The 16271-nt window shown below is 43.8% G+C and overlaps 5 protein-coding genes across 5 annotated transcripts; 3 read left to right on the top strand and 2 right to left on the bottom strand.

Moving 5' to 3' along the window:
• Positions 1–1699: 1699 nt before the first annotated feature.
• Positions 1700–3175, bottom strand: H6S33_004014 (uncharacterized protein; the record flags this gene model as incomplete). Its single annotated transcript, XM_044835374.1, has 5 exons — positions 1700–2401; positions 2653–2727; positions 2781–2910; positions 3012–3115; positions 3170–3175. The coding sequence occupies 5 exons, from the start codon at positions 3173–3175 to the stop codon at positions 1700–1702; spliced, it is 1017 nt and encodes a 338-aa protein (XP_044691548.1).
• A 3062-nt stretch (positions 3176–6237) lies between these two features.
• Positions 6238–8777, top strand: H6S33_004015 (uncharacterized protein; the record flags this gene model as incomplete). Its single annotated transcript, XM_044835375.1, has 4 exons — positions 6238–6253; positions 6308–6462; positions 6529–6714; positions 6768–8777. The coding sequence occupies 4 exons, from the start codon at positions 6238–6240 to the stop codon at positions 8775–8777; spliced, it is 2367 nt and encodes a 788-aa protein (XP_044691549.1).
• Positions 8778–9905: 1128 nt separating this feature from the next.
• Positions 9906–11264, top strand: H6S33_004016 (uncharacterized protein; the record flags this gene model as incomplete). The annotated part of the gene is made up of 5 exons (XM_044835376.1): positions 9906–9936; positions 10058–10238; positions 10305–10452; positions 10515–10755; positions 10987–11264. 5 exons carry the CDS (start codon positions 9906–9908, stop codon positions 11262–11264), a joined length of 879 nt encoding a protein of 292 aa, XP_044691550.1.
• An 844-nt stretch (positions 11265–12108) lies between these two features.
• On the bottom strand, positions 12109–12947 carry H6S33_004017 (uncharacterized protein; the record flags this gene model as incomplete). The annotated part of the gene is made up of 5 exons (XM_044835377.1): positions 12109–12163; positions 12223–12494; positions 12551–12565; positions 12635–12846; positions 12914–12947. 5 exons carry the CDS (start codon positions 12945–12947, stop codon positions 12109–12111), a joined length of 588 nt encoding a protein of 195 aa, XP_044691551.1.
• Positions 12948–14169: 1222 nt separating this feature from the next.
• Positions 14170–16241, top strand: H6S33_004018 (uncharacterized protein; the record flags this gene model as incomplete). Its single annotated transcript, XM_044835378.1, has 13 exons — positions 14170–14235; positions 14292–14414; positions 14467–14572; positions 14647–14738; positions 14801–14971; positions 15048–15269; positions 15336–15359; positions 15414–15488; positions 15547–15669; positions 15735–15821; positions 15877–15957; positions 16005–16165; positions 16226–16241. 13 exons carry the CDS (start codon positions 14170–14172, stop codon positions 16239–16241), a joined length of 1347 nt encoding a protein of 448 aa, XP_044691552.1.
• Positions 16242–16271: the final 30 nt, after the last annotated feature.

Genomic DNA, 16271 nt, shown 5'->3' on the forward strand with positions numbered 1-16271 from the left:
TGATTAGATATTTCGATGACCGCATGCTGGGACTAAATATCAATAAGTGATTGCCACGTTGAACCGAGGGTAGATGGGTGTATGCGCTTTTTGTGATTGCTTGAGTTATGCATGTAGAATCAATATATATAAATTTATTGATCAAACTAACATAATTTGGCCTACATACTTCATTCGTGACGGGGATCGAAATTCCAGCTTTTCATATATTTCTCACTCCAACTGGGATGATCAACATAGCGTCTCACTTCTGGGGCACAGATTTCATGTACTTTCACGAGATCTAGATGGCATGCGCAGCTCTACATGCTCCTTTCCGGCCGGCACATGACATCAACAAAACGGTTACCTTCAGATAACTGCATATATACATATAAACTAGTACGCAATTAAGCTTAGCTGGTCTTATCAACTGTGTATGGCGTGATCAAAACCCAATAATCTTGCCAATGCTGTTCCAGCTGCAGTAAGTCGAGCTAGAGGAGTGCTTGTACTGCGCATGTTCGTACTTGGCGTACTGCGCGTGCTCGATTCAGGGTACGTGTCTGTGGGGTTGCGGAGAAGGATACATGCATACTACATGTAATATCGACCGGCCAACTTTTGATCATAAAATGAGGTTGGTAAAAGGCCAGAATATAAATGTAATCGATTGATCAAGGGGATGAAATAATCCATAGATCTACAAGAAATACTCATACCTTGAGAGCCCAAGACGCACAATTACCTTATAATTATACCACTATTCGATTTTTTTTTATATATATAGTACTACATATACTCCCTCTCGCCCCCTAGGTAGGCCCTACTACAGATTTCATACACCAACCACAGGGGGCCCGGACGTTTATTTCTCTGAGCTATAGAGTTTAGGTAGGTAGTTCACCACAACAATGCGCTATATACATGTATGCTGTGAGCTACGTGGGTAAAGATCCAGAGATCGAAAATAAACTAAAACGCGCCGTGCTACCAGTTAATACATCAAAACGACACCCTTAAAAGCAGTAGATCTACTAGCTAGAGTGTACCAAGATAGGTGGGCAAATCATCACAGAGTTCACCATTAACGCCATGCATGTACTTGAAGGCAGTTGATCCAATTGGGTGTAATGTGCTTTATGGAGTTGTACCTATGATCTCCTATATAGCTATGGCCAGTGATGGAATTCTAAACTTTAAATTATATATTAACTGCATGTACATGTAGTTATTAAAACATTAACGTTTTGCCGAATTTATAATCAATTTATATTAGTAGTCTATATATATATTTACAGACAATATGCAATACGAGTATCTTCTTCTTACTCACGCCTTTCCGGGAGGCGCATGTTCTACGAATATGAAATAGTTGCAGTTAGCAGCAAAATACGAACTGCCTAAAATGATGTTGATCATGAGAAATCACTCGGAGTAAACGAATGTCAAACCCTGCTTCTCCAAATGAAAATTGTTCAGTGCGAATCAAACATAGTTTCATAAATGGGTAAGGTTTAGCGATAGCAAAGATTAAAAACTGAACGCGAGACACCAATCGTGCTAGTTGCTAATCCCTATTCTAAACCCTAGATCTAAAATAGTAATACAAATGAAAGCATTGCAAACTGCAATTGCTGAAGAGCAGAACTTTAAACAAGAACTAGAAATAACCTGAAAACCCCAGATAAAAAACTTTAAAGCAGCTCCAAAACAACTTTTAAGCACCCACGCTTAACTCTGCCATCCTTCTCGTAGGTTCTTCACATTCACTGATGGCGTGATCAATCACCTCTAGCCCCTTCACTTCACCATATCCGTTGTAACCTACTCCTCTCAAGTTCCACTCGATATCCCCCTTTTGTAGGTTTCCACCTCTATCAAGCGCTCGTGACCAAATTTTGGTGTCCTTCTTTATACGCCTTGTATCATCGGCGTTCATTCGGTACTTCCAAATTGACCAACCCCATTTATATTTATCCACTCCATCGTCCTCCGCAACTTCAGCGGCGTCGGGGTACATGATTTTTGCTTCCTTCCAACTCTTGCCCTGGTCTATTGATATTTCGACTTTCACCACTGGTCCACTGTCACCATCAGGGAGGGCATATCCAGCTACTTCAAGTTCTCCGTTGATGAGATTATCGAGTTTAATGACTTCGTTGCGTGCAGGATATGCAATGACAGAGTTGATTGGCATTGATTGAAGTGGTGGAACCAAGTGCCAGTAAGACTTAGCTTGCGCTCGAGTTTCAATAAATGGAGGGAGAATCTTGTAGTCATGCTGCATATAGAAGTTGTTGCTTTCCTGGCGCTGGACTGTGACACGATCAAGCCATTTTGTCCAGCGCGCACCAGGGATACCTGGCATAACTATACGAACAGGTGCACCGTGATTTATGTTGAGTGGAGAGCCATTCATCTATCTAAGAATTAGACCAGCCCTGCGGGGGATTGTGGGGTAAGAATAGGAGTGCATACATCTAAGGCTAGCATAACCCTACTTTTTGGATCCATGCATCGCGCGAGTGATATAGAGCTACCGTAATACCTATCCTCTTGGCAATCTGTTTGCATACAAGAAAATGCGACATGGGCATCACCCTCGATGGTAACCCCAGCTTTGGCGAGCACATCGGCCAGGAGCGGTCCACCCCATGTGCAGTTACATACGGCACCATCGTTCCAGTCAATGCCATCGACTTCCTTCAGCTCCGTGCGCATTGTGTGGCGACGATTTCCAGCGCACTGTTTATAAAATTAAGATTGGAAAAAAGTGTATGATGACACCGGGGGGTTACCTGAAGAGCGGAAATCACTTCATATTGTTTAAAATCATTTCTGAGTGAAGCAATCGAGAGCTCGAGGACATTGGAAACGGCGCCATCAAGACGAACATAGTGACTGTCGACATTGATATGGGGAAGAGGTCTATTTAAATAAGGCGATGTGAGTCCGAGAAAGAAAAAGGAAAAAAGAAAGGGGGCGGGGTTAGAGATCAAAGTGGTTTTGAGAACAAAGGTGATTCATACCCATGATTTCTGTCATACGCAGTGCTCGCTTTGGTGATAAATGACTTCACAAGCTCTTTGACAGGTGGCTCTCGGTTGAGAGGTTTTTCGACACTGTATTCTAACTGTATATATGTTTTAGAGACAGCTTTGTTAAAATATTGGAACGGAAAATTTACCAGCATGGTTGGTTATTGAATTTATCGATAACAATTACAAACAAAAGATTCCGAATTGCGCAATTGCCAAGGTTGGTTGCAAAGCTAACAATATTAATGATGTCGAAGGTAGAAGAGAGGGTCGAAGGAAGAATTCGAAGAGTATGAAATATAAGGGTAGATTATGGGATTGTGAAGTGGATAGAATGAGTTGGCTACATGTATCAATGCTGCGAACAGGTAACGGATCATGAGTGACTCTCAGCCTTTTCCCTTACTCAACCACCAACCAGATCCGGATAGGGTTAGCGTTCCGCCTTCACTTCGAGAATGCCGGGTAACATGCTAGTGCATCAGATATCTTAACCCCTGATAGTGCAAGGTTGCTATTGCCTTAGACTACATGTAGTAAGTGCAGACGGTGCACTCAGCTGACATTGGCTTCTGAATGGTTATGCATGCCCGATGATAACCGCAATTGACCACGCCAATTGGAACTGGTATAATACGCTTTCCTCATTATCAAAATACATCGCAACTCTGCAGCTGCGGGCGCGAGATTCAGCAAGCTCTGACGGCTTTTTCTCTCTATAGTGGCGTGCATATAGGATTTCAATGGAGCTGGCCAGGTCATGGGGCCGCGCCGGGACAGCAATCGATATCCCAGTGCATCATGACATGATCAGAAGATATCGAGTTTCTATAAGTTAAATTTGAACCCAAAGCACCGGCATGAACTAGCCGGGAAACTCAGAAGGAAGCTTGGAGCCCTATGTACTAGGGTGTAGCGAAAAGTGATCAGAATCTGATAAGACAAATACACGTATTCACCGCAGCATTCACTTATCAGATTCTGATCACTTACCCTCAACACCCGGTCATCAAAAATCATGAGCTCGGCGTATTTTTGTATGGTATGCAATATTAGTTGCGTCCACAAACGTCACGAGTAGTATCGATTCTGAATAGGGATATTAGAGTCTTTTATCCACACTCACTCGAAGGTTGAAAGATGGGTATCGAGGCAAAACGACCGGGGGTTGTATGTACAAGCCAAATGGAGGAAAGAATACGCAGTAGTTCAATCTGGAGGAACCAATAAACTGACGGGACTCATTCTTCTCTCAGCGTAATTCTGAGAAATTAGACAGATCATATTTCCTCAGCTCACTAAAATCCAGGGTTAGGTCTTTTCATGCAAAGATCCTGGTCGTTTTGCCTCGATTCCCATCTTTCAACCTTCGAGTGAGTGTGGATGAAAGACTCTATTATCATGATGAGCGGATGCACACCGGTATGCAGGACATCCTTGAAGCGCCTCTGAGATCAGCATAGAGTACATGAATCGAATCTAGAGTACTCTACTCTACTGATCTAGGCAGCTATATATAGTGTATATATATCATGTGCCTCCAGCTCTACATACATGTATGTTCCTACTCTAATCTACTCTAGAGTATATCGTTTCCAATACCTAGGAGAAAAGGGCGGCCAAGATCCTTCTCATATATATATATGCATTGGCAGCTTCAGTGCCCTCCAATTAACACCCGGTGTCCGTACACGTCCACTCCGTGAACTACGATATTTAAATTTCTACCAACTACAAGCTAAGTACTCTGAAAAATTAGACTATTATAAGCTGATTTATCTAGAACACCCCTGAGAAAATTTGAATTTGAATAGTGGATTGTAACGGGGCCATAAGAACTCTACCCACTTTCATGTAGATCTCCAAGGAAATCAATATGAGGGGTTCATTTGAAATTTGATATACCTATCGATTTTCGTTGGTGCTATCTTATGAATGCAACGTGGCAGCCCACCATAATGTCCCAAATCAAGATGACGATCTCTATCTTTCAATCCAACGTGAGGCTCTAGGTTGTAGCCTGAAATTGACGGTCTGGGTGATCGACTGTCTTATGTTTTTGAGAAGGTTCTTTAGGCCAACATGCAACTTTCGAATTCGGGCATTGAACTAGTTGTCAGCACAAATATCTAGTACCGTACCGCGCGGTATATTTGGCTCGATGAGATATATAATTACATGTAGGCGCATAGATCCAAGATGTATTCAGGACGTACGCTTTTAAGTAAATCATGTGTAAGAATGCTTTATACTTCCTTTGTTTGAGGGCACGTATACATGAATTCAATGATTAGCGCCGGTGCATACAGCACTCATAATCGTACCCTATACATGAAGATTTCTAGCGTCATTGCCTCAGAGGTTTTTGATTTAACCGGTGTAATAGGCATGAGTGTGCGACCACCTATGTAGCCCGTCAACAAAGTTCTTCCAAAGTGGGTTTTTGATAATCGTTATGGATTTTTTATTATGCTACCGGGATCATGGAGCCAGGTATTGGTATAGTGTACACATGCTCTCCATGATCTAGACTAGGATTATTATCCTAAATGCCTTGCTAGCTACATGTATATAGAAAGTACTAGTACATACATGCATGTACATGTAGCTACACTTATCTGGGGTTATTCCAGTGTCACACATATTAATTCGGGTTAATTAATCTAGATCTGGTGCACTCTACGCGTTAATTAATTTCATGCTCTACCTGTATTTTGCCAATATGCCAACTACGTACATGTACCTACAGTATGTGTACCTACATGTACTTTAATTGACCCACATATACACATCAGTCGCCCGCAGCCGTTGCAATAATGGCTGTTCGGAACATCTACCTTCGGGAGTCCGAAAGATTTACAGAAACAAAAAACACCCCGCCTTCAACTTGTAGGCACCGCTTTGATCAAAGATACTCTATAAACTAAACTAACACCCGATTTCTGCATAGCCCCCGCAATTCGCCCCCGCGGGTCATCCTAGGTATTCTGCCGGCAGAATTAAAGTACCCAAGAAAAGGCTAAACTGCAGCACATCTAGTTGCGATGCGCAGTGGGGTAAGATGTTGAATTTGTCCGATGACCGATGGACTTGTAAGTTTTGAGGTTTAAATAAAGAGTGATTGGAAGGAGGGCCTACGTTTTTAATTGAGCATTGACGCTCGCGCTGTGTGTCTCTCAAGAATATACAACAAAATTATCGAATTGCCATTGCAAAAATGAAGTTCCGAGATGGTGAGAAAATTAGCATTTGAAAAGTTGGGAACTATACTGATTGAGCATGGACAGGTATGTGGCTCGTGAAGGAAGGTGTGAGAATCGAGTATGCCGAGGACGTTCACAAAATTACGGAAGGACCAAAGGGCGACTCTTTGAGCTTGCTATGCCCAACCAGACACATTAGGTCTCGGGGTGATACCCTCAATCTACCAACATTGAGCCTTGTATGTCTAGATTTCACTTCTTTTTTTTTTATTATTGTAATACAACTAACAATCGTGATACACTAGGAAATCCAAGCAGAATTTGAAGATGTCATTTCCGTCACTACCCAACATTGGAAGGGCGCTCAAAACCCAGGGCCTCACTATGAACTGTATCCTGATGGAAGGCCTTCGTGTTTGGCAAAAATTGTTACCTCAGCGAAGGGGACTACACTTACCTCCGGAAACCTCTCATGTACTGTTTCTTTCAAGGTGAGAAATCTGAATACCTGTACTACCAGATGAGTTTTTAACAATCATTATAGCCCCACACATTCGATATAAGTTTCCATGATACTACTACCGGCAAAAGCGTAACCTCCCTTCTTAACCGTTCCGTCGGATTCGCGTACACCCCTGCACCATCCTCCCCCATGCAGACCGGTGACATGACAAAAATTGGACACCATATCTTCACTCAACATCAGCTTGCTGTTGGAGAGTCTATCTACGGTCTTGGGGAGCGGTTTACAGCATTCAATAAAGTCGGACAATCGCTCACGCTTTACAACGCCGACGGCGGAACCTCATCTGAACAGGCGTACAAGAATGTCCCATTTTACATATCCTCAAACGGTTATGGGGTCTTCATTGACCATGCAGAACCGGTGGATCTCGAGATTGGGTCTGAAAGATCCTGCAGACTGCAGGCCAGCGTTTTGGGTCAGAGATTGAAATGGTATGTCATCTACGGACCCAACCCGAAGGAGATTTTACGCAAGTACACTGCTCTCACTGGGAAGCCTGGAAAGGTCCCATCATGGAGTTTTGGGTTGTGGCTCAGCACATCCTTCACTACATCTTACGATGAGAAGACCGTAGGCAGCTTCCTAGACGGAATGAAGCAGAGGGAAATTCCAGTGCATGTGTTCCACTATGATTGCTTCTGGCTGCGCGAATTTCATTGGTGTGACTTTGAGTTCTCGAAGGAGCATTTCCCGGATCCAAAATCTATGATGTCTCGTTTGAGGAAAGAGAGACCTGGGTTAAAGTTTTGTGTGTGGATCAATCCATACCTTGGCGACGCATCTCCGGTTTTTGCAGAGGCTGCAGAGAAGGGTTACTTGCTTAAACGCAAGAACGGGGATGTGTGGCAGTGGGATCTTTGGCAAGCTGGTATGGGGCTGGTCGACTTTACAAATCCTGCGGCCTGCGAGTGGTATGTTTCAAAGCTGGAAAGTCTTTTTGACGTCGGAATCGATTGCCTCAAAACCGATTTTGGCGAGAGAATTCCCGATAAGGATGTACAATGGTTTGACAAGAGTCTTGACCCAGCAAAGATGCACAATTACTATGCATTCATTTATAACGAGGTTGTATATAAGGCATTGCAGAAGCGGTACGGAAAAGACCAGGCTGTGTTATTTGCTAGGACTGCAACTGCCGGAACCCAACGATTCCCGCTACAGTGGGGTGGTGACTGTGAGAGCACATTCGAAGCTATGGCAGAGAGTCTGCGCGGCGGGTTGAGCTTAGGTGTCAGCGGATTTGCGTACTGGAGTGTTGATATCGGGGGCTTCGAGGGAACCCCAGATGCGAGTGTTTACAAGAGATGGGTCGCATTTGGTCTTCTATGTTCGCACTCGAGGTTACACGGAAGCAACTCATACCGTGTTCCATGGGCCATTGATGAAGAATCTACAGACGTTCTCCGCACGTTTACGGATCTGAAGTGCAGGCTCATGCCATATCTTTACAGCCAGGCAATTTCTTCGACAACCTCAGGCCTCCCAGTATCACTCCGTGCCATGTTCCTCGAATTCCCAGAAGACCCTACAGTATGGTTTCTCGACCGCCAATACATGTTGGGCGACTCACTTCTCATTGCGCCTGTCTTCACTGAATCTGGCGATGTCGACTTCTATCTTCCTGAGGGCAAGTGGACAAATTGGTTCACCGGCGAAGTCAAGTCAGGGCCAAGATGGGTCAAGGAGAATCATGGGTACCTTACATGCCCTATCTATATCCGAGAAGGATCCATCCTTGTGCTTGGGAAGGTGGGTGAGAAGAGGGTTGTGTATGATTATTTTGAGGATGTACAGGTCATGGTTGTGCAGCCGATTGATGGAAGGCGTGCGAGGGCACCAGTCAAACTTGTAGACGATAAGGGCGAGGCTATGGGAGAGATCACTTTGAATGGCGGGGAATTGGTTGTGCCGGATGTTGTGAAGGATGGGTGGCAGTTGACGGTGAATGGAAAGGATCAGACAGCGAGCGTGCAGAGTGTCAAGAAAGCGGGTGGAAACTGGACCGTTTGGACTAGGTTGTGGGTGTGATTTTTTCAGTTTGTCTTTGTTAAATTTGGGGATAGTGTAAGTATTGATTATTCACAAGACCATAGCAGTGACAATTTGATATAAATTAGAATATGCAGTGGAATCTAAAGTACATAAATCGATTCCACCTATATCCATCTCTACCATTCCAATCATTAGAGGTCAAGACAAGGGAATACCAAATTGCGCTTAACTAAAACATGTACCAAAACTCTCGAGTACCTATGTACATATATATTGAAGGGGAGGGCTGAAAATATATATGCAAGAGGTGTAGACCCACGATCGTGGTGGTGGCGGGTCCGTGGTTGGGTCAACGTCGACGTCAATGATCAAACTACATACATCTGGTGTATGTAGTCAATTATCCTGCTTAGCTAATCAGCTTAGGCGCACAAAACTTACTGTACAATATTTAGCCACTCTAACTACATGTATGTGTTTAAGTCTTCTAGAATCTTTTTGTATATTGAGGGCCGTGTTGAAGAAACAATCGGAGAAACACCCTGGTTCTACAAATTCTTCTGGCGTGGTATATACAGAAAGATCATAGAATCGCACTCGCCAGAAATTTACTATACTTATCCTTACGTAATTACCCTATGTGTAATCCCAGCAAGAAGTCTTTCACCAGATATCAAATGTGCGCGAATTTTTCACTGAGCGAAGGATCAAGGGGAAAAAAACATCCATGTAAGAATTTTCTATCATCACAAGAGAAAGGAAGGTGTTTCCCGGAATAGACATATTTCTGGCTGCACGGTCAAAAAGCAAAGCACATAAAAGATAATTTCCTATGTTTGTTGACCGGCTGCCCCCGCGGCCCGTACTAGTTAGAACGAGAGTTCGTAGAATTTAAATATAGAGGTTGTTTCGCCTACGTCAAAAAAAAATTCCACCCCTCCAAGTCTTGGCAGCTTAAGTTTACCCCACCAGGAAGACGTTCTCTCTACTTTCCCTCCAATTCTCCGTAATCCCACCACAGACAAAAAGCACTCCTGCTCTACGGAAATTCTCGCGCCTGATCGCAATCTTGGTAAATATATGCTCTAACACCAACTTTGCTCCTTCGACGTTGCACTGACAGGCAAGCCAGGTTCTCTTCATAAAAAAGCCTATTCCGAAAAGATGAGTGAAATCGTACACGCAACTATCAAGGGTTAGTCTATTTTCCCTAGTTATCCCTAAAATCGGCCTTTCAGGAGGTCTAAAGCGCCTCTCGACGAATTGAGTGAAAATTAAAAAGCCAACGAACATGACTGACTGACATGGATTGGTAGATGGCTGGTTCCGCGAGATCTCGGACATGTGGCCCGGCCAGGCGATGACTTTGAAGGTCAACAAGGTCCTGCACCACGAGAAATCTCAATACCAGGACGTCTTGATCTTTGAGAGCAGTGACTATGGCAATGTTTTGGTCCTGGACAACGTCATCCAGTGCACCGAGCGTGACGAGTTCGCGTAAGTTTCCTTGAAGCATGGATTTGCGAAAATGCGAAATCTTACATTATTCTCGCAATGTCATAGCTACCAAGAGATGATCACTCACTTGGCCATGAACTCTCACCCCAACCCCAAGAAAGTTCTTGTCATCGGTGGTGGTGACGGGGGTGTCCTCCGTGAGGTTGTCAAGCACGAATGTGTTGAGGAGGCTATCCTCTGCGACATTGACGAGGTAACTATCCACATATCGAGTTGGTTTAGATTAAAGCTGCAGTTTTAACCCTGGGGCTATAGGCTGTCATTCGTCTCTCCAAGCAGTACCTTCCCCACATGGCCGAGGGATTCAAGCACCCCAAGAGCAAGGTCCACGTCGGCGATGGGTTCAAGTTTCTCGAAGACTACAAGAACGAATTCGACGTCATTATCACCGACTCCTCTGACCCAGAAGGTCCCGCCGAGTCTTTGTTCCAAAAGCCCTACTTTGAGCTTTTGTTTGGTGCTTTGAAGGAGGGTGGTGTTATCACCACGCAAGGTTGTCGGTTTCCCCTTTTGCTTTTTTTACACTTAACTTCAAAAAAACTGGGGGCTATCTTTATGACGTGGGGAGACAGTCCGCTTACTATTTTTCACCCTGTGCTGCAGAGACTGATACATCTCCTACTCCTCTCTATTCTTTTTGTTCTTCTCGCCCTCAGCTTGATACAAGACACCCCCTCCCTCACTGGTCGACAAATTCATGTGACTAACCCGTTTCACTGCCCCACAGCCGAGAACCAATGGCTTCACTTGAAGCTCATCACCGAACTTAAGAAGTCTTGCCGCGAGGTCTTCCCCGTTGTCGAGTACGCCTACACCACTATCCCAACATACCCCTCTGGGCAGATTGGTTTCATGGTTTGTACCAAAGATGCAACCAGGAACGTTAAGAAGCCGGTTAGGACCCAGACCGATGAGGAGGAGCAGAAGCTCTTCAGGTACTACAACAAGCACATTCATGAGGCCAGCTTTGTTTTGCCTACTTTTGCTGCCCTTGCTTTGAAATAGGCCCTATAGGATAAAAAGTAGTATTTCAATAGATACTTTCTGTTTGTGTAAAAGCGTACCCGTATTTATCTGTTAACGTATTTCCTCAGTAAATTTCTTAAAATATCAAACCCCTTCGACATCCAAGACTTAATACACCTCAAAGAAAATCCTTTGTGCAAGTAATGATTGAGGAAGTGTTGCAATTGCCATAACTGTAAAGTTGCATGCAATTAATGAATCAAACAAAAAAAAAAAAAGGGAAAGGAAAGTGTTGCAATCCCTCCGAAAAACTGAGTGATAATTCATGATGCAATACCGTTGGCTCAGCATGAGGGTTCTAGAATGAATGTAGTTTATCCAAGCCCTCTCAGTCTCGTATCTAAGCTGCGTTACTATAACTTGAATGCATTCAAAAGGGAGAAACAAATGACTCCACGATCATAGTCAATTCCCTGCAGCCTAAGCTCGACTATACCTAGGCCTGAATTATCAATCAATCAATCAAGCTCGACTATACCGACCCAATTCATAAGCTAAATATTAGTGTGTAAACCTAGGGGCAATGGGGTTCAAGTCCCCAAATAAATTGCAGCAAAGTTTGAAAAAAGACTTTTTGATATTACTTATGTGCTTATCAGGTATAACCGGGGGTAAATTTGCCAAGACAATAGCTGGGAAACTTGATTGATAGCACTGATCTCGCAGAATCTGTCCGGGTACCTTGTGTTCACCCTTTGGTTCACCTTACTTAAAATTATTTTTCTCATGCTTAACAGCCCCAAAATAGCAAAAGAGAACGAGATATGAATAAGGAAATGTCAGAGAAACCCCGATAACGACTGTCTTTCAACTATCTGAAACATTAAGTCGAAGAATTGACAACACTCCCGAGAAACACAGTCATAACAGCGGCGTACCTGGGATCCGAGTTAGCTTCAATTAAATGGGTTTCTACCAAGGATAGGATATATCGTACGCAGCGGTAGCGCCAAATATCTCTCCATTTGAAGCACGAGTTGAAGCTACAGCCGCAGAGAAGGTAAGAGTAGAAATCACAATCGTGAACATTTGCCATCGGGGGGTCTTTACAAAACACAGGATAACAATTGGAATGAGGAGTGTTGCTGCAGCTGTGATAGTGACAACGACTCGCACGACAATCTTGAGAAATCCTGCAATTTTCAAAACCCCATCGTCGGGAATATAGTACACGTTTGGATCAGAATTTAAATGATTTCGAGGGTCGCTCTGTTTCAACTAGTTAGAGAAAACTGTGTATTCTTGGAATTTCTGGGTGGGGTTACATCTGAGGTAAGATACTATTATGACAAAAAATAGTGAGTAATATTGCCTATCAAAGCCCTAAACGATCTGGTTTTGAAGCTCACTTTCTTTGCTAAGAAACCCGCAAGCTTTAGCTGTGTCCCTCGCTCGAGAAGATCTTCCCTAAGAGTAATAATATCGGATCGATCTTCTAGAAATCGTTGTTCCTCCGCCTCCAAAGGCTGTGAATCATCAATCCACTGGCTTAATTGTTCGATGTTCTTTACGCTCGCAGCTGGAAAACCAAATATTTTGCTGCAGTTGAATAGTGCTTTGTCTATCTCGTATGCGTAGGATGGTCAAATTTTCGTCGAAATCGAAGGCTAACATTGGAGAAGAAATACCATAGTCTTTTAGAGCTATATCGATCTCCGCCATTATTTCCTTTCGTTCTGCATTATTGTCAAATCTCCTACTCGAAAGATTGACCTGATCATCCTCTTTCAAATCTAGTACATATAGCCTTCTCTCTAATTCTGCTAGATGGTCCTGTTTATAGAGGAGACTGCGTATTCGGATTTTACCGAATCTTCGGAATATTGCAAGACTAAGGTCGCTATTCATCGTTGCGGATAGGTTTGGATAACCGCGAGGGTATCGAAAAACTTTGTACAGTTAATCTGGTATGTCATTTTAGGCATATGCCACCAACATGGCGTTCATCTTACGAGGTTCAGTTTCAGGCGACTGAATACTGATATGACAATCATTTCTGCTGTTTTGCGCGCTTTGCCGAGGCGAGGTGATGGAAGGCGTTGTTGGTGTTGGTTGGGGGGTGGTTTGGGATGTGGGGTTAGTGCTCGTAGACATCACGAAGCAGATAGAGATCTAATATATGAGATAGTTCCAGAAACCGTTACACGCTGGGATGGCTGGTGTATGTATGCACTAATCCGTATCAGCCGGCACTTATGTTGATATAAGGGTGGTTACACAAGGGTTTGAACAGGTGGAACCACAACATGCTTGTAATACCTACACAGATTGTCTGGCAAATTAGAATCATTGGAGATCCCACGCGACCTGACTGTAAGCCTACATGTACATCTGCTATTGATGGACCGTTTACGGGATGAAGCGAAAAGCCACATTGGACCGGCGATGCCAAAAAAAAATCAAGGGAATCTCGATTGAGTCACAGGGACTAATATGGTCCTTGTATGGTTTCAATTCTGCAGCAATTTCTGCTTTGCAAGGTCTTGACTGTTGAGTGAAGTATGTTGTCGCCCGGAATAGTTTAGTGGGGATGTCAATCAAAAGCTCTCAAGCCTTTTATCCTGTCTCTGCTCAGCCCTCCTAAATTTACCACTGCCAATGGTGAGTGCTTCTTCGGCACTTAACCAATGAAAACTTGTGCAACGCAGAATCAAAGGATGTCAGCGCGAGGCTGAAATTTGGTACGTGGAATTGGCCCTGTGTCTCATGAACCCGTCCCCAAGATCCGGGGAAATCATACTTATATATCCACGTTTTCCGTTTTCCTAGAGCTTGATACTAACGCGGTGACTTCAGCGAGCTTTTCGACTCGGTCAGGTTGTTTGGGTCGGCTAAATTTCGACCAGTCAGCAAATATCAGCAAACCGGACTGGTGGGGGTGGAAATGGTGGAAATGGGTTACGTCGGGGAAACTTTTCGGCATGACATCAACCCCTATTTTGACGGTGCTGTAAGTTACATTGGTACCTAATATCTCACGCTGTGGTATTATTACTGACAAGATAGGAAAATGGATATCTCTGCATGCCCGTTGTTGAGATGTCTATCCGGGGTCCGAATTATCCCACCGACGTACCCAATGTGTTTTTCGGGAACGAGCATACAAATAATATGCCTCTTGCAATGCCCGTAGGATACCCGTCATCGCCGTTTTTATTGACAGTATATTTATTTCTAAAAGCAAGAAGAAGATTTTAGGGCTATAGATCGAAACTTTCCTGAGGTAGTTGAAGTACAGAAGGCAGTTAACCCAATTTCAAGAGAAAGTAATACTGTATGGGTCCCTGGTACGTTTCCGCCCCACCCTTTGAATAATAGACTAAGTTGTTGCGATAGCCGCCTAAAAGTTACCACCATTCAGATATAGTCGACTCTCCGAGCTGGAAAAAGGGCGGTAGGGCCCCGCCGAAACGCATAGCTTCTTTGACCCCAGGATCACCGGATAGCTCTAAGGTATTGCGGTCCAGTATGCATCGATCCAGATATTGTGGTTAACTGTGATGCCTTTGATGTAGCCTTTGGGACCTATTAGTTATGAAGAAAAAAAACTTCCGTGGCCGACTGACCTCGAAAGCGCATACATGCCTGTCGGACCCGATATATCCCTCCTAGACGATTATTACCTGCCGAACGAACGGTTTCCTTTCCTCGGCCCAGACTATAGCTACGAAGAAGATTTATTCTCTGTTAGTGAGCGGAGCTCTAATTGATGGCAATTTAATTTGAACCTTGGCTAACTGAAATTTTGTTACGAATGCTTAGACAACTGAGCCCGAGCAAGCAGAAAATCCATACGCATTCCAACTACCCCCTGGGCCCCAACTGAATCGAACAACCCAGGTTTATGTACCTTACAGACCTACTTTACCTCTAAGCCCCCAGGAAGAGTCTGAAAGACCATACTCATACAATATTGTAAACCCTTACCGGGGAAATAGTTGGTACGCTGCGGAGAGGCAAGATTTTGAACAAGGAAAAATCACTGTATGAGCATCCGCCATTCTGAGTTTGGATTTGCAGTTTGGATTAACTGAAAAATCAAAAATTTAGCCCATGTCACCAGGATCAAGCCAAGTAAGGTTCCAGATAGTCATCAGTTAAAAACAATTGATTGCTAAATTATGTTAGAAATCTGGGGATGAAACTAGCCGCCGGCCTGTTCTGAGGAAACCGGTTCCAAAGAGTTCAGGAAGTAGTTCTCGAGTAGGTCGCCTTAGATGGACCATGGAGTTTTGAGCGTTTAACTAACGTTTTGATATAGCCACAAACCATGGATAGTTCTATTAGCTATAACTACTTTGACCGAGACCCTATTCCCCCTGTCCCTCCTATCCCTCAGCAGATCACTTATGTCGATGCGATGAGTCCTGAAAGGAGAGTTCAAGTAGAGTACCTTTAATTTTCTTTCCTTCGTTTAGACATATAACTAACCCAAGCTTTACGGTTTAGCCTATATCTCTGCGCACAGCAAGCTTGTACTCTCCTCCAATCACTCCACCCATATCTTCATCTGCGGTTCCTCCGCCCATACCTCCTGTAAGTCTATATCTAGATAGCCATTTCAAATTCTTGGGTTACTAAATAGATGCAGAAACACAATATTAGCCCAGTGGAGAGGCATGACACATTAGGATCTGAGCTCAGGAATCAGGAACAACCCATTAGGGCTCTTGTAGGTCCTCTCTATCGTTTTTTATAATTAAAACTAATAGATGCTAGTCATTGGACTCGAGGAGTTATCAAAGACCGAATATGCCGGCACCGGTAGAAAGGCCTTCCTCATTTACACCGGTTACAGGACTGGCCAAGCCACCAGTACCGATCGCAATTCCGAAACGAAAGAGGTGGTGGAAGAGGCTGTTTTCTCGCAGTCACAAAAGGTGCGGCCAGCTAACTCTCGCGACTGACTTTATCATTTAGGACCTACTAACTGAAATTAGTATTGTAATTAGCTAAAACATGCAGGGCATGGTATAAATATTTTGT

The sequence above is a fragment of the Morchella sextelata genome (assembly GCF_020137385.1).
Source record: "Morchella sextelata strain SCLS chromosome Unknown scls_16, whole genome shotgun sequence".
NCBI lineage: Eukaryota > Fungi > Ascomycota > Pezizomycetes > Pezizales > Morchellaceae > Morchella > Morchella sextelata.